Genomic DNA, 18,028 nt, shown 5'->3' with positions numbered 1-18,028 from the left:
CGAGGCTGTAATTGCTGCCAAAGTAGCTTCAACATAGTACTGAGTAAAGGGTCTGAATAGTTGTGTAAATGTGATATTTTTATTTTTTATAAATTAGCAAACATTTCTAAAAACCTTTTTTTTCTTTGTCATTATGGGGTATTGTGTGTAGATTGAGGAATATAAACAATTTAATCCATTTTAGAATAAGGCTGTAACCTAACAATGTGGAAAAAGTCAAGGGGTCTGAATACTTTCCGAAAGCACTGTGCGTAAATAAAATATTTATGTATTTTATTTTCAATAAAATAGCAAACATTTCTAAGAGCATGTTTTCACTGTCATTATGGGGTATTGTGTAAAATCAATTCTATAAAAAATTGTATTTGGACTGTAACAACAATGTGGAATAAGTCAAGGGGTATGAACTGTTTCTAAAGGCACTAAAATGTATGTATGCTTTATTCACATGAAATAACTAATCAGTGACACCGCTTATCAAGATATCAAGTTCTTTGACCTTTGAAACTTTATCCCCCACATAATGCATGTCTGTAATACTACAGCATTATACCTCAGGTTTGAGCATGTCATGCCAGGTTGTTTTTCTTACGTTTCTAATGTACCTAATATTCAAAATAGTTGAATGAAGAGAAGTGAGCAATCAAACAGTCAATACATTTCATAAGTCAGAGTTTTTAAAGGTATAATGAGCATATTTATTGAGTTCCTCTGCTTTATCACGTGGTCTGCAGTTGTCAGCCAACAGGTTTTGATTTGAGAACGTAAGTGCATGCTGTGACACTGCTTGTTCCCACAGCTGACAGTCTAGGTTGATGAAATTGAGAAAAACTTTACTTCTTCCTGTTTTCTCTGAGAGATTCTGAGGTTCACAGCGTCCTTTCAAACTTTGCTTAAAATAATCCCTAGAATCTTTTGAAACTTGCTTACTATTCTGGTAAGTCCTCTCTTAAACCACACATGGAATAATATGTGACCTAATCAATCTTACCATGTTTAAAGATATATATATATATATATTTCCTTACTTATTGTAAGGAAAACTGCTGGGTTAACATGCACTTAAATGTTTATTTGGAAACATGACATTGAACTAGATCTTACTGTAGATTACATTGTGTCTATTGTAATCAAATCTGTTGATTTCTAAGTCATGTCATACCTGAAATTGACACAGTTGTTTGTAACTCGTTTAAATTCTACTTTTTGACTCTATTGTCTGAAATGTAATTGTCTGCATTGATGCACGTTGTACAATTTTAACTACCATTCATTAATTTCACAAAAGCAAGTTTTGTATCATAACAGTCTGTCAGTGGTGAAATAAGTACTCATTTGTCATACTTGAGTAAAAGTAAAGATGCCTTAATAGAAAATGACTCAAGTAAAACTGAACGTCACCCAGTAAAATACAACTTGAGTAAAAGTCTAAAAGTACTTTTTTATTCCTTATATTAAGCCAACCAGACAGCACAATTTTCTTGTTTTTTAAATTGATGGATAGCCAGGGGCACACAACAACAATCAGACATAATTTACAAATAAAGCATTTGTCTTTAGTGAGTCCTCCAGATCAGAGGCAGTAGGGATGACCAGGGATGTTCTCTTGATAAGAGTGTGAATTGGACCATTTCCCTGTGCTGCTAAGCGTTCAATTTTTAATGAGTACTTTTGGGTGTCAGGGGAAATGTATGGAGTAAAAAGTACATTATTTTCTTTAGGAGTGTAGTGAAGTAAAAGTAGAAGTTGTCAAGATATAAATAGTTAAGTAGTTTTTTTGAGTATCTGTAGTTTACCTGAGTAGTACTTTAAAGTATTTTTACTTATGTACTTTACACCACTGATAACAGTTACTTGTGTGAAATAGGTTCATGCTACTTGAGACTGCTTCTATTTGTTGTTTAGGTTTATTACACGGTCTGAACTCACATAGCCTGGGAATAAATCCCCCTAAATCTCAGGATCTTGCTGGAATGTATACATGCACTTTGCAGCTAGGAAAGGGGCACCTCACGCGGAGAATAAGCAATGTCTCACAAAAAATATTCTACAACATAGCCTATGCAAAAGCCTTTGACTAGGTTGTCTGGCCCAGATGGATCCTTCACAGCCACCATCACCAATAGCTCAGTAGAGAAAAATAAAATAAAGCCAGTGGATTTATCTTTAGAAGACCTCACATGGATGTACAGTGAGGGAAAAAAGTATTTGATCCCCTGCTGATTTTGTACGTTTGCCCACTGACAAAGACATGATCAGTCTATAATTTTAATGGTAGGTCTATTTGAACAGTGAGAGACAGAATAACAAAAAAATCCAGAAAAACACATGTCAAAAATGTTAGAAATTGATTTGCATTTTAATTAGGGAAATAAGTATTTGACCCCTCTGCAAAACATGACTTAGTACTTGGTGGCAAAACCCTTGTTGGCAATCACGGAGGTCAGACATTTCTTGTAGTTGGCCACCAGGTTTGCACACATCTCAGGAGGGATTTTGTCCCACTCCTCTTTGCAGATCTTCTTCAAGTCATTAAGGTTTCGAGACTGACGTTTGGCAACTCGAACCTTCAGCTCCCTCCACAGATGTTCTATGGGATTAAGGTCTGGAGACTGGCTAGGCCACTCCAGGACCTTAATGTGCTTCTTCTTGAGCCACTCCTTTGTTGCCTTGGCCGTGTGTTTTGGGTCATTGTCATGCTGGAATACCCATCCACGACCCATTTTCAATGCCCTGGCTGAGGGAAGGAGGTTCTCACCCAAGATTTGACGGTACATGGCCCCGTCCATCGTCCCTTTGATGCGGTGAAGTTGTCCTGTCCCCTTAGCAGAAAAACACCCCCAAAGCATAATGTTTCCACCTCCATGTTTCACAGTGGGGATGGTGTTCTTGGGGTCATAGGCAGCGTTTCTCCTCCTCCAAACACGGCGAGTTGAGTTGATGCCAAAGAGCTCGATTTTGGTCTCATCTGACCACAACACTTTCACCCAGTTCTCCTCTGAATCATTCAGATGTTCACTGGCAAACTTCAGACGGGCCTGTATATGTGCTTTCTTGAGCAGGGGGACCTTGCGGGCGCTGCAGGATTTCAGTCCTTCACGGCATGGTGTGTTACCAATTGTTTTCTTGGTGACTATGGTCCCAGCTGCCTTGAGATCATTGACAAGATCCTCCCGTGTAGTTCTGGGCTGATTCCTCACCGTTCTCATGATCATTGCAACTCCACGAGGTGAGATCTTGCATGGAGCCCCAGGCCGAGGGAGATTGACAGTTCTTTTGTGTTTCTTCCATTTGCAAATAATCCCACAACTGTTGTCACCTTCTCACCAAGCTGCTTGGCGATGGACTTGTAGCCCATTCCAGCCTTGTGTAGGTCTATAGACTTATCATTTCTTTGTCAGTGGGCAAACGTACAAAATCAGCAGGGGATAAAATACTTTTTTCCCTCACTGTATAGAAAACAGACAAAGTATGTGGATGTACTGTATCTCTTCACTTCATCTGTCAGGTGGCGGGGGATGTTATCTAAGCATGAAGGGGAAATACAGTATGTTTGAGTAAGCTAACATTGATGAAGATGTATTTAAAATAAATCTGAGGTATACATGAAATAATATTCCATGCATACATCTGATATAATTTCTAGATATCAAATTAGCTTCATATGAACTCACAATGCTCTTTGTACATACTTTCGTTACTCCAAGATCCACTTAGCTGATCACGTGCTTCAGTTGACATTTGCTCAGAGAAGTCATGGGAGATGGTAAATCAAAACCATTGTTTCCCTGCTGTGGTTGTTTTGCCAATAGTGTAGTCTTTATGCTTTGAGAACAGCCTCCATGCAGAAGTTAATAATAGGAACAAGAGCCAGAAGCGGAACAACAATTGAATGTCTTTGTCAATAACATTGAGACATTATATTCAAAACATAGACTTTTTAATTACAAATTGCCAATTTACAATGCCAGCACTAACCCTTAAAGCAGGGGTGTCAAACTAATTTTAGCTCAGGGGCCACATGGAGGAAAATCTATTCCCAAGTGGGCCGGACCGGAAAAATCATGGTATATATAACTTAAAAACAACAACTTCAGATTGTTTTCTTTGTTTTAATACGATCAACATACAACATAAAGCTGGAGCCTGAGGACAGTGTGTCCAAAATAGTACAAGCACAACATCACTATTAATCATAAAACACGTCAAGTTTATTTGAAAATTCTAAAGAAAAAGAACACACAAACACACAATGCCTCAGTGATTAACAGAACTGTTTCACAGATCACAGAACTATATCAGGGTGTCATTTCTCAGGCAGAAATGTAGATAAAAAATAATGAAATCCTATTCCCCAAACAAGTGCAAGAACCACAGAGTCAAGAATAGGTTAAATATACAAATAAAATCAATTAAAAACAATAGCACATCAACATAAAAACATATAAACATAAAGCTGGAGCCTGAGGACAGTGTCCAAAAGCACAACATCACTATTAATCATAAAACACCTCAAGTTATTTGAAAGTTCTGAGGACAAAGAACATACAAACACACAATGCCTCAGTGATTCACAGAAGTATATCACAGAACTATATCAGGGTGTCATTTCTCAGGCAGAAATGTAGATAAAAATAATGAAATCCTGTTCCCCAAACAAGTGCAAGAACCACAGAGTCAAGAATAGGTTAAATATACAAATAAAATAAAATCAATTAAAAACAATAGCACATCAACATAAAAACATATAAACATAAATCTGAAAGCGTTGCTCAAACTCCCGTAACAGTCCAGTTATTTTATCTTTGAACCACTTCATGTCTGCCACATGTTGGGTCGCGCACACATTTTTCAGAAAGGGGAAGTGAGCTGCATCACCACCGGCAAGTTGCGTCTCCCACAATGACAGCTTCAACTTGAAAGAACGTATGCTGTCATAATACTGCGTGACAACTTTGTTGCGCCCTTGCAGCTGTTTGTTCAAGTTATTCAGGTGCTCTGTAACATCCACCATAAATGCAAGGTCCGGCATCCATTCTGCGGAATGAAATTCTAACACTGGTTTGCCCTTTTCTTCCATGAACTGTTCAATTTCTTCTCGTAAATCAAAGAACACTCTGCGTCCACTTTTCTCTTTTTTGACAGAGACATATTGGGGCAATGAGGGTGCCAAAGCACATAATGTTAAAAGTAGAAGCCGTAATAAATATCGCGGGCAAAACAAAGTAGCTCATTGGCTGCACGTGCTTGACCTACTTGCTCTGCCCCGGTATAAACAGTTTGCTTGCTTAACACAATTGCTATTGCGCCATCCAGTGGACGCAATTGGAACAGCAGTTTATTTTATTGAAAAATTGCAGCGCATTTTAATACGTAAAAAAAAAAAAAAAGTTTTATTTTTTATTTATTTTTTAACATTTAAAAATCATCTCGCGGGCCGGATTAAACCCGTTTGCGGGCCTGATCCGGCCCGCGGGCCGTACGTTTGACACCCCTGCCTTAAAGTCACAATACTGACATTAAGTACTGTGCGTCACTGAATGCCAACCACAGGTGTTCACTTTAGATACTTAACCACACTCATGCATTTAGAGAAGAATTTGGGTCACTTAAGCAGTATCTGGGTTTATGACCTGGTTCTCTGCAAATTTCCTCTCTCTGCATCACACCACATTGCCAACCCCATTCAACCACAGATTGCTTAAGTCAGACTTTTGGAAGGATGTTAATTAACTACAATCAGATTTTTTGCAAAAGTCCAAAGACGACGTAGTTAAAATAATACAGTAGAAGTCGGAAGTTTACATACACTTAGGTTGGAGTCATTAAAACTCGTTTTTCAACCACTCCACAAATTTCTTGTTAACAAACTATAGTTTTGGCAAGTCGGTTAGGACATCTACTTGGTGCATGACACACGTCATTTTTCCAACAATTGTTTACAGACAGATTATTTCACTTATAATTCACTGTATCACAATTCCAGTGGGTCAGAAGTTTACATACACTAAGTTGACTGTGCCTTTAAACATCTTGGAAAATTCCAGAAAATGATGTCATGGCTTTAGAAGCTTCTGATAGGCTAATTGACATAATTTGAGTCAATTGGAGGTGTACCTGTGGATGTATTTCAAGGCCTACCTTCAAACTCAGTGCCTCTTTGCTTGACATCATGGGAAAATCTAAAGAAATCAGCCAAGATCTCAGAAAAACAATTGTAGACCTCCACAAGTCTGGTTCATCCTTGAGAGCAATTTCCAAACGCCAGAAGGTACCACGTTCATGTGTACAAACAATAGTAAGCAAGTATAAACACCATGGGACCACGCAGCCATCATACTGCTCAGGAAGGAGACGCGTTCTGTCTCCTAGAGATGAACGTACTTTGGCACGAAAAGTGCAAATCAATCCCAAAGATCGTACTTTTTGGAGAAATGTCCTCTGGTCTGATGAAACAAAAATGGAACTGTTTGGCCATAATGACCATCGTTATGTTTGGAGGAAAAAGGGGGAGTTGTAAGCCGAAGAACAACATCCCAACCGTGAAGCACGGGGGTGGCAGCATCATGCTGTGGGGGTGCTTTGCTGCGGGAGGGACTGGTGCACTTCATAAAATAGATGGCATCATGAAGAAGGAAAGTAATGTGGATATATTGAAACAACATCTCAAGACATCAGTCAGGAAGTTAAAGCTTGGTCGCAAATGGGTCTTCCAAATGGACAATGACCCCAAGCATACTTCCGAAGTTGTGGCAAAATGGCTTAAGGACAACAAAGTCAAGGTATTGGAGTGGCCATCACAAAGCCCTGACCTCAATCCTATAGAACATTTGTGGGCAGAACTGAAAAAGCATGTGTGAGCAAGGAGGCCTACAATCCTGACTCCGTTACACCAGCTCTGTCAAGAGGAATGGGCCAAAATTCACCCAACTTATTGTGGGAAGCTTGTGGAAGACTACCCTAAACGTTTGACCCAAGTTAAACCATTTAAAGGCAATGCTACCAAATACTAATTGAGTGCATGTAAACTTCTGACCTACTGGGAATGTGATGAAATAAATAAAAGCTGAAATAAATCATTCTCTCTACTATTATTCTGACATTTCACATTCTTAAAATAAAGTGGTGATCCTAACTGACCAGACAGGGATTTTTTACTAGGGTTGAATGTCAGGAATTGTGAAAAACTGAGTTTAAATGTATTTGGCTAAGGTGTATATAAACTTCCGACTTTTACTGTATATGTATACAGTAGTTGATAGGATAGATTTTAGTATGACAGTAATGCTTTTATTTTGTTTGGGTGCCATGAGTACATACTGTATGTTGAAAATAAATGTTAATTTCTAGTTAAATTCCAAGTGTGGTAAATGAAAGGCCTGTTCTTCTCTGAGTGCTCTCTCTCTGTTTATCCATAGGAGAAAATGGACTATACGGATAATGGCGAGGCAACAGTTAACACTACAGTGGCGTATGAATATGACTATGATGTGGTGGAGCCATGTTACATGGAAAAAAACGACAGAGTGGAGAGAGTAGTCCGACTCTACATCCACTCTGTCATCTGTATCCTGGGCTTACTGGGCAACATCCTGGTGATCGTCACCTACGCCTTCTACAAGAAGGCCAAGTCCATGACGGACGTCTACCTTCTGAACGTGGCCATAGCAGACATGTTGTTTGTGGTGGCTCTACCTCTGATCATCTACAACGAGCAGAGTGGCTGGGCCATGGGGACGGTGGCCTGTAAGGTTCTCCGCGGGGCCTACAGCGTCAACCTGTACAGTGGCATGCTGCTGTTAGCTTGTATTAGCACCGACCGCTACATCGCTATCGTCCAGGCCCGTCGCTCCTTCCGGCTCCGCTCCCTGATCTACAGCCGCATCATCTGCGCTGCAGTCTGGAGCCTGGCTCTGCTCCTCTCCGTCCCCACCTTTGTCTACTACGAGAGTTATATGCCTGCACACAGCAACATTGGAAGTTATTATGGCAACTATGATTACAACAATGTTACGACTCCTGATGATCTGGAGAACGCCATATTCTCAGAGTCAGAGGAGGACTATGTAGTCTGCAAGTTCAGGTTCCCGGACAACGCCACGGCCCGTCAGATGAAGGTCCTGGTCCCCAGCACCCAGATGGCGGTGGGCTTCTTCCTGCCACTGTTGGTCATGGGCTTCTGCTACACCAGTATCATTGTCACGTTGCTGCACGCCAAGAACTTCCAAAGGCACAAGGCGGTGCGCGTGGTGCTGGCTGTGGTGGTCGTGTTCATCGCCTGTCATCTGCCCTACAACGCCGCGCTGCTCTACGACACGGTCAACAAGTTCAAGCCCCAGAAATGCATGCATGTGGACTCCACCGAAGTGGCCAAGACAGTGACGGAAACGGTGGCCTACCTGCACTGCTGCCTCAACCCGGTCCTGTACGCCTTCATCGGGGTGAAGTTCAGGAACCACTTCAGGAAGATTGTGGAGGATGTGTGGTGCATGGGGAAGAGGGTCATGAACCCCCGACGCTTCTCCAGGGTCACGTCAGAGATGTATGTCTCCACCGTCCGCAAGTCTGTGGATGGATCCTCTACAGACAACTCTTCTTTCACCATGTGAGGATGAAACCCTGTGGTGGAGACTGCTATTGCTGTGAACCCTAGCATAGTCTGTTACATTTATCAATGTACCTATGCCATCTTTATTGAATGAATACCATAAGCCTTACATTGAATAATCAATGTAAAATAACAAAAGTGTTTATTTCAATGAGAACTACTGTAATGACACCTGTTTCTGTTTGCTGTTTGTTTATGAATATGCTAGATGTTGTTACTTTTATGCAGTTCTGTCTTTGGTTAATGCACAATTGTGGTTTATGTCTGTGTTTGAACGTATTTTCAATGACGAAATAAAAATACTTTCTTTATGGCCTGTATTAATTCCTAAGGTATTTATTGATAGAAGGACAATACTGTGTAATCTGGGTTTCAGCCATGGCAAACTGCTCACAATTAGTGTCGATGTACCATCGTTGTTATTGTTACCCAGTAGATGGCGCCATTTACACTCTTTACACTATGCCTCTACACAGTCTGGAATGAAGCGTTGTAAAATCAGTGCGCTGACAGCTTCCCTAGAATTTAGTGAGTTCTACAAAGATAAGGCAGTATTGTTGTTTAAGAAAGCCAGATATTAGGTCATATTTGATTTGAGTGAAATTAGGTTATTGTCTTAGGTAATTGGTTCATAGGAAGGACAGCCTCATATACACTTTAATTAGTGCATGTTCTTGTCAACATAATGTTACATTTGTTGCTGGTTTTTAACCTTTGGGGCTTGATTTCTGTCATTTGTGCTCACTTGCTAATTAAAGTTAGTCCACATTTCATTTTCTGTCCCTTTGTAATAGCTGACGTACAGTTGTGAGAAGCTTCCGCAGGGTGTCTGTTGTTCATGACTCCACCCTCAACCTATCATTATCAACAATGAATCTTTAATCATGACTAACACCCCTGATTAAATTATTTAAATCATAATTTGTAATTACCCAACATTTCTTATGTCATTCTAATGGTTTAAAACTAAACAATAGTCCTATTTTCAACACAGGAGCTTGCTGAGGGGAGAACGGCTCATAATAATGGCCGGAACGGAGCAAATGGAATGGCATCAAACACCTGGAAACCATGTGTTTGATGTATTTGATACCATTCCACTGACTCTGCTCCAGTCATTACCACGAGCTCGTCCTCCCCAATTAAGGTGCCACCAACCTCCTGTGATTCTAATTGCTCCTGTAAATCGCTCTGGATAAGAGCATCTGCTAAATTACTAATTATTATTATTATTATTTTCAAGTTATGTAAGGATGCTTTCTAAAAGTGAATTTATCCGGCTAAGCTACCAATACTACAACCAGCCCTCCCAGAGAGTGACACAGAAAACCAACTGACAAGTGTGTAAAATGCTGTAGCGTATGTTGTTAGCGCTTTCCTTACACAAGTGGCTGTCTGTTTTGGGAACACCGTCATTCATTTAACTGGCAAGTCAAAACACTTTGGCTAAGGGATCAGCTTATGAACGATATAATCTAATACATGTACTTTTGTACCTTTAAATTACTAAACGTCTAAAAGAGGTTACAAGAGCAGGTACAACCAGTTGAATCCACGTAGAGACAAAGACGCAGTCATTCAGATGTAATAAATGATTTTTTTGGCATTCGTCTGATCCTACAAGCATTTCGCTACACCCTCAATAACATCTGCTAAATATGTGTATGTGACCAATAAAATTGTATTTTATTTGATCTAGTTTTAGTACAACGGAAAGATTGTGAAAACATGTTCATGTAGCCTTTGTTTGACCAAGTGGATAAAAAAACTGTATTTGGCAAACATATTGTGTCTCCTACAGGCAAGTCACACCATCACCTAAGTCACAAGGCTGTGAGAATAGCTGTTGGCCACGTTCTCCTCCTCTATTCCCATGGCAATAACTAGTGTCAGTTCAGCTTCCAAGGCCAATTCATAAAGCGTATTGATCAGTGCTTGACTTGGACTGAAATAGGTGGCGGTACTCATTTTGGGTGCCGGTACACCTTCCATTCTGCAGGACACAAGAGAAAATACAGCCAGTGCTGGTTGACTTCCAATTAACAACCAATCTGAACCCAGTTCAGTCAGTAACTATCTTCTGTTGTATTGAGTGCACAGCTTAGAGATTGCCACAAAACTCACAGAATTGAAATACTAACACAACTGACCTCTAGATAAGATATATTATATTACTTTTGAATGTCACAGAAACACTTTAATATTCTCCTCACCTACTAGTAGTGTGTTGTGTCATTACAAATCAAATCAAATTGTATTTGCCGCTTGCTTTGTAAACAACAGGTGTAGACTAACAGTGTAATGATTACTTACGGGCCCTTCCCAACAATGCAGAGAGAAAGAAAATAGATAAAATAATAGAAAAGTAAAACACTTAATAATAAACACACAATGAGTAACGATAACTTATATACACGGGGTACCAGTACCGAGTCCATGTGCAGGGGTACGAGGTATTTGAACAGTGAGAGACAGAATAACAACAAAAAAATCCTGAAAAACGCATGTCAAAAATGTTATAAATTGATTTGCATTTTAATGAGGGAAATAAGTATTTGACCCCCTCTCAATCAGAAAGATTTCTGGCTCCCAGGTGTCTTTTATACAGGTAATGAGCTGAGATTAGTAGCACACTCTTAAAGGGAGTGCTCCTAATCTCAGTTTGTTACCTGTATAAAAGACACCTGTCCACAGAAGCAATCAATCAATCAGATTCCAAACTCTCCACCATGGCCAAGACCAAAGAGCTCTCCAAGGATGTCAGGGACAAGATTGTAGACCTACACAAGGCTGGAATGGGCTACAAGACCATCGCGAAGCAGCTTGGTGAAAAGGTGACAACAGTTGGTGCGATTATTCGCAAATGGAAGAAACACAAAATAACTGTCAATCTCCCTCGGCCTGGGGCTCCATGCAAGTTCTCACCTCGTGGAGTTGCAATGATCATGAGAACGGTGAGGAATCAGTCCAGAGAACTACACGGGAGGATCTTGTCAATGATCTCAAGGCAGCTGGGACCATAGTCACCAAGAAAACAATTGGTAACACACTACGCCGTGAAGGACTGAAATCCTGCAGCGCCCGCAAGGTCCCCCTGCTCAAGAAAGCATATATACAGGGCCGTTTGAAGTTTGCCAATGAACATCTGAATGATTCAGAGGAGATCTGGGTGAAAGTGTTGTGGTCAGATGAGACCAAAATCGAGCTCTTTGGCATCAACTCAACTCGCCGTGTTTGGAGGAGGAGGAATGCTGCCTATGACCCCAAGAACACCATCCCCACCGTCAAACATGGAGGTGGAAACATTATGCTTTGGGGGTGTTTTTCTGCTAAGGGGACAGGACAACTTCACTGCATCAAAGGGACGATGGATGGGGCCATGTACCGTCATATCTTGGGTGAGAACCTCCTTCCCTCAGCCAGGGCATTGGAAATGGGTCGTGGATGGGTATTCCAGCATGACAATGACCCAAAACACACAGCCAAGGCAACAAAGGAGTGGCTCAAGAAGAAGCACATTAAGGTCCTGGAGTGGCCTAGCCAGTCTCCAGACCTTAATCCCATAGAAAATATGTGGAGGGAGCTGAAGGTTCGAGTTGCCAAACGTCAGCCTCGAAACCGTAATGACTTGAAGAAGATCTGCAAAGAGGAGTGGAACAAAATCCCTCCTGAGATGTGTGCAAACCTGGTGGCCAACTACAAGAAACGTCTGACCTCTGTGATTGCCAACAAGGGTTTTGCCACCAAGTACTAAGTCATGTTTTGCAGAGGGGTCAAATACTTATTTCCCTCATTAAAATGCAAATCAATTTCTAACATTTTTGTCATGTGTTTTTCTGGATTTTTTTGTTGTTATTCTGTCTCTCACTGTTCAAATAAACCTACCATTAAAATTATAGATTGATCATGTCTTTGTCAGTGGGCAAACGTACAAAATCAGCAGGGGATCAAATACTTTTTTCCCTCACTGTATATATGTACATATACCTAGGAATAAAGGGATAGATAATAAACAGTAGCAGCAGCGTATGTGATGAGACAAAAAACATTGCGCAAAAAGGGTCAATGTCCGGTAGCTATTTGGTTAACTATTGAACTATTTAGCAGACTTATGGCTTGGGGGTAGAAGCTGTTCAGGGTCTTGTTGGTTCCAGACTTGGTGCAACAGTACCGCTTGCAGTCCGGTAGCAGAGAGAATAGTCTATGACTTTGGTGGCTGAAGTCTTTGACAATTTATATTTGACAAAGATACTGTATATTTGTATGCAGGAAACCTACATCCTGAGGCAGTACGTTAACACACCATATATCAATATATTGATAATGTACTGTACACCACTGCAGTAGTGAATGTGGTTGATTTGGAGTTGAAAGGCTGTCATACAGCAGATAAATAAGGTATGATTGTATGCTGGTGTTGAAAACCATTGAAGCTGTCCAACAATAAACATGAAATAAACAGCCAGCCAGCAGGCAGGAGATCCAAAGAACTGTTTTATTACAGCAATTCAATCATACTGAAACTGAAACACCCAACACCATCACTTACAAGCTTACAAGCCTTGAATTAATATTACTAGCCTTTTTGCCATTCATTCGGCAGTACGACTGCCTTGGTCCACATACACTTAACTCACAGAGCATGCTCATTCATAAAGACTTTTGGTTAGACCCAGCAGCAAGCTGAATATAGACCAGGGTTTTTCAATTCCGGTCCTGGAGGGCCGAAACACTTCTGTTTTTTATTTCTACCTGGTAGTTAATTGCACTCACCTGGTGTCCCAGGTCTGAATTAGCCCCTGACTAGAAGGAGAGGATGAAAAACATAGGTGTTTCGGCCCTCCAGGACCGGAATTGAAGAACCCTGATATAGACCTTAGCGGCAGGATCTTTGTCATGAAAGCACAAAGTGGATCTTACAGATACATTCTCCTATATAAACACAAGCACTAATGATCCTCACATAATCAAATATAGTAGAAGTGAAAAAAGGGTTTTATTGCAGTAAGAAACACCCTAAAAGACAGAGAAGTTACAGTACATTAAAACCTGGCCTTGCCCTCAGCAATGGGTGTGGCACAGAAAGGCAGCTACATTTTCAAAGGTGCACTCTTCACTGAACAGGACAAAATAACCACATACTGTAAGGGTGACTACACATGTCTTTGAATGTCATTCCCTTTGAAACAGGATATATTACTATGACAGAGAGGTGAGGGGATGGATTGATTCTATTGTTAGAGCCTATAGGCTCCCACAGTAAGAATACATGGCACATCTTAGAGCAGAGACAATCAGCATATGGGCCCACCGAGACTTGGTAGCAAGTCACAGGCCTCACACTGTGTGTGTGTGTGTGTGTGTGTGTGTGTGTGTGTGTGTGTGTGTGTGTGTGTGTGTGTGTGTGTGTGTGTGTGTGTGTGTGTGTGTGTGTGTGTGTGTGTGTGTGTGTGTGTGTGTGTGTGTGTGTGTGTGTGTGTGTGTGTGTGTGTGTGTGTGTGTGTGTGTGTGTGTGTGTGTGTGTGTGTGTGTGTGTGTGTGTGTGTGTGTGTGTGTGTGTGTGTGTGTGTGTGTGTGTGTGTGTGTGTGTGTGTGTGAGTAACACAATTGGATTTTCATTCACTGGCAGACAGGGTCATATTCTCATTTCACAGTGAGTCTTTTCCCCTTGAAGCTTGAGTGAATTACCCTCTCTTTGTCCCTGCTGGCTGGACTGGGTGACAAGGCAAAGCACACATTGGAGCAAAGCCCTGGCCCTGCTGTAAACAGCCTTAGCCCTCTCCAGGCACTATAAAAGGAAGCTGTGCAGCAACAGCAACTATCCCACATGTGAATTTCACAACATGCCGTCGAGTACATTCATTTCACAAACTGCTGTCCATTGATGGATTGATTCATAAACTATTGCGCAATCGCCACGAGCAAGGGTGAAAAGTGTAAAATAATAATAATAAAATAAACACTAAGGTGTCTAGTTGCACTGCCAAAAAAACATGAATCTCACAAATATCTTTAGTGCCTAACTCAGCACATTTTGGAGAGTTGGCGTTATCGGTCAATATGCCCAGCTCTAGAATGAGCCTGTCCGCCTGTGGTTAGGGCATCAGGGCTGAGAGGGTTTCGAAGACAAGTCCACCTAAAGATGCCATACTTACAGTAATGTGAAAAATATATGTCATTATCCAGGCCACAGACAAATAGACAATATAGTCACTCAAACCAGACTTTTGTTGGACATTCAAATAGGTTTCTTGATGCTTCAAATCCTTTACCTTATGGTGGGATGTTCTATCATTCACTGTAATAAGGTCATAGTAGCTAGGTTATATTATATCAAAAGTGAATCCATTTATATTCTTAGATCCCTGTGATCTCCCATTGTTTATGTCTCCGCTGCCTTTGGCAACAGCTGCTTTGCAACACGTTTTATTCCTACTCTAATAAAGAACACGGTAATGTTTCCACTTAGTAATAACATGTAATACTCTTAGAGAGGAAAACAATTTGAATCATGCGATAGTTATGTTAACGTTGAATTATAAATGCTTGGGAATAAATATTGCTTTGGCAGTGCTTTTGATGAAAAGGTTCTGCCTATTGATATCACCTAGGTCTATGCAGTAGGCTACATTGTTTCTGTGGAACTGTTGAAGTGTACAGTCATAGAGGCAAGATAAGAGAAGCCTGTCACAATATTATTGTCCTCTGGTAGGAGTTATAAATACTGTTCATGAAAATGGACAAATGATTTAATTTGTCATTCTTATCACAGTCTTTTATCAAACACAACATATTTTGTCCTCATATAACATTTCTGAGGACGCTTTTAGTGAGTCTCCAAAATTAGGTAATTATTGTGCATTATTCTGTCTCAGGCTGTCTTGGGCAGAGCCAGGACAAATGGAACAAGGGCACCTTTAGCCTCTCCAGGTGCTTTGAGTGCTTCTGCCTCAGGCAAAAACTGTTCATTCTCCTCTTCCACAACAAACTGCAATGTTTGGGACTTGTTCACACAGTAAATTGTGTTGCCAATGACAGCACAGCGAAAGGGCAAGGGGTTGGTCTGCTCCAGGGACGCACTATCATGCCATATTTTCACCACAGTGTTATATTTGAACACGTTGACGCCATAGTCACGGTTGACGTCAAACCTGTAGATGAAGTTTTTGAACGCCACCATGTCCGTGGATTTCTTTCTGCTGTTGTTGAACGGGCATTCCTCCCAGTCGGCTCTTCTAGTGTCATATCTTAGCAGACGATAAAAGAGAGAGCCTCCGGATACGAACAGCTCTCCATTACATGTCGTTGCCTCATGCGCAACAGCGAACGCCCCTTTTGGTAGCGGTGCTACAGGGCTCCATCTGTCCGTGCGAGGGTCGTATTTCTCCACGGTGAAGAGACACTCCCCTCCGATTGCGAACAGGTAGCCGTCCATGGACACCAGCTTGAGCTGAGACCGACCCTGGGTGAGCGGTCGTATTTCGCTCCAGCTGTCAGTGAGAGGGTTGTAGCAGAACACCTTGTCTGAGACCTTGCCTTTGTCGCTCTGAACTTTGATTCCACCTGCTACGAATAGGTAATTGTACATGGTGCATATCCCAGAGCCCTTTGTGTTGATTTCATCCGGCATCTTCGTCAGCACTTTCCAGTCCTTTGTCTCCTCGTTGTAATAGTAAATCACATGGTTCTCCTCCAGGGACACCATCGATAGAGGGCTCTGAGGGCGACTGTTCTCACGGCTTGGAGGTCTGCTCCCGGCGCGGTCATACACCTCGTTGATTTCAGCCACCATCAACGCCCTCTTTCCCTCCATTCTCATAGTGAGAATCAGCTCTCTCTCTCCTCCCGTCAAACGCCCATAGACAGCGGGATCCCGCAGTATTTCCAAGAAATTGTCACTCATGTGCTTGTAGGCTTTCTCCTTCAATTCACCGAGACGTTGCCTTTTGGCTATTGTCAAAATCTCATAGCAGTTCTCAGCGGTAATCTGCTCCGACATTTTATCGACAGCAGCTTGAACCGCGCAGGGGATTTGTAACACTTTAGCCCCGGTGATGACCTCTACAATATTAACCTTACTAACCTGCATTCGGGATGAGTAAATGTAATCCACCAATATTGTCAAAGTCTTAAAACTCACCCCCTTCACTCGCAATACGTCTCGGGACTGCCGCGCCTTGAAATAGTCACTTTTCTCAGACAAAACGGCTTTATGCACTTCAAGTTTCTTTCCAGACACTTCAATCACTAAATCAGTATCCTCTTCGGAAGCACATACGCCGTTTCCACATCCCCATCCTTCCTGCCTGGACTGCGGTGCTTGGTTTCCCTGTGTAGCTTCTGAGTCGCTCTCTCCCGGCACAGCCGTCTGTCCCGCACTGCCTGTCTGTCCGCGCTCATGTGCTGGCTGCGCTTCTGCGCTGATACAATAGGTGACAGGCGCAGAGCTCCCCTCCCTCTGCCCGGCCTGGGAACTCGCTTTACAAATCTGACACTGATCTTTCACAGCTCCACGGCTGACTTCACGCACGAGAGGGGCGCTATGTGTTTGCGTTTCGTCATCCGGGCAGAAGAGGGAAGAGCCCATGCTGTGCGCCACGTCCGCCTGCGCGCGGCAGTTCTCCTCCTGCTCTATTGAACAGTGCTGCTCTTTGTTGAGATGAGGGGTTGGGGTATTCTCATTCATGGCTGACCCATGCATTTGATCTGCATTTGCATTTACTGAGCCATTCCTTGGTGGGTTACCATTATAACATCTAAGACCCACCACACCATTGTCCATTTCAACAAGTGGTCCATTAGTCTCCGTAATACACTGGTACCCAAAGTTTTGATTCTCGCCTGGATCTTTCATCTCGGGTATATTTCCATTGAAGTCCTGCGTCAGCAAAGCCATTTTGTCTACCTGCTCTTCCTCGTGACAGGCAGGGGGCGTGTCAGCATCAGCACTAACTAGGCGCAAATCTGCCACCTCTGGGAATAACAGGACGGACTGCGCGCGCTCATCCATTATCGCAACTCACGGGTTTGGGATATATGCATTTTTGTTCATGTTTTAGAGAAATCAGACAAGTCCAATATTCCAACATTGCCGCAATATATTGATGCAATATAAGTCACTAGATTTTATTGTAATCGCCCCTGAAATATCCCTTTTTAGTCCTTCAGTCCCTTGGGCTACAGCAGGCAATAATAGGATCCCATTGTATTGTTGCGTCTGCTATCTCCTCGGGTCTGTTATTTTCCCTTTTCATTTGATCAGAGGGAAATAGAAATTAAATGAATTTCCCATGCAGCAACAGAGCCAGAGGATGACGACATGCAAGGAAACTGGGGATCAACGACGACAATCTTATTTTCCTTTGTCCATCTTAATTTCAGGGTTCAACAGGTGCTGGTGCCGTCATCTGTGGAGAGGTG

At 41.9% G+C, this 18,028-nt stretch overlaps 2 protein-coding genes across 2 annotated transcripts; one reads left to right on the top strand and one right to left on the bottom strand.

The window, feature by feature from the left end:
• The first annotated feature begins 849 nt into the window (after positions 1–849).
• LOC311106831 (C-C chemokine receptor type 6-like) lies at positions 850–8,769 on the top strand. The gene is made up of 2 exons (XM_084149203.1): positions 850–937; positions 7,419–8,769. Exon 2 carries the CDS (start codon positions 7,425–7,427, stop codon positions 8,607–8,609), a length of 1,185 nt encoding a protein of 394 aa, XP_084005329.1. The 5' UTR covers positions 850–937; positions 7,419–7,424; the 3' UTR covers positions 8,610–8,769.
• A 5,418-nt stretch (positions 8,770–14,187) lies between these two features.
• Positions 14,188–17,618, bottom strand: LOC311106755 (kelch repeat and BTB domain-containing protein 11-like; the record flags this gene model as incomplete). Its single annotated transcript, XM_084149150.1, has 1 exon — positions 14,188–17,618. One exon carries the CDS (start codon positions 17,616–17,618, stop codon positions 15,480–15,482), a length of 2,139 nt encoding a protein of 712 aa, XP_084005276.1. The 3' UTR covers positions 14,188–15,479.
• Positions 17,619–18,028: the final 410 nt, after the last annotated feature.

Source organism: Coregonus lavaretus (genome assembly GCF_964263955.1).
Source record: "Coregonus lavaretus genome assembly, chromosome: 31".
In the NCBI taxonomy this organism is placed as follows: Eukaryota; Metazoa; Chordata; class Actinopteri; order Salmoniformes; family Salmonidae; genus Coregonus; species Coregonus lavaretus.
The sequence above is the reverse complement of the archived record's forward strand: the minus strand, read 5'-3'. Positions and strand labels throughout refer to the sequence as shown.

Coding starts and splice junctions, on each gene's coding strand:
- LOC311106831 (XM_084149203.1), top strand. CDS start 7,425: ATGGACTATACGGATAATGGCGAGGCAACAGTTAACACTACAGTGGCG.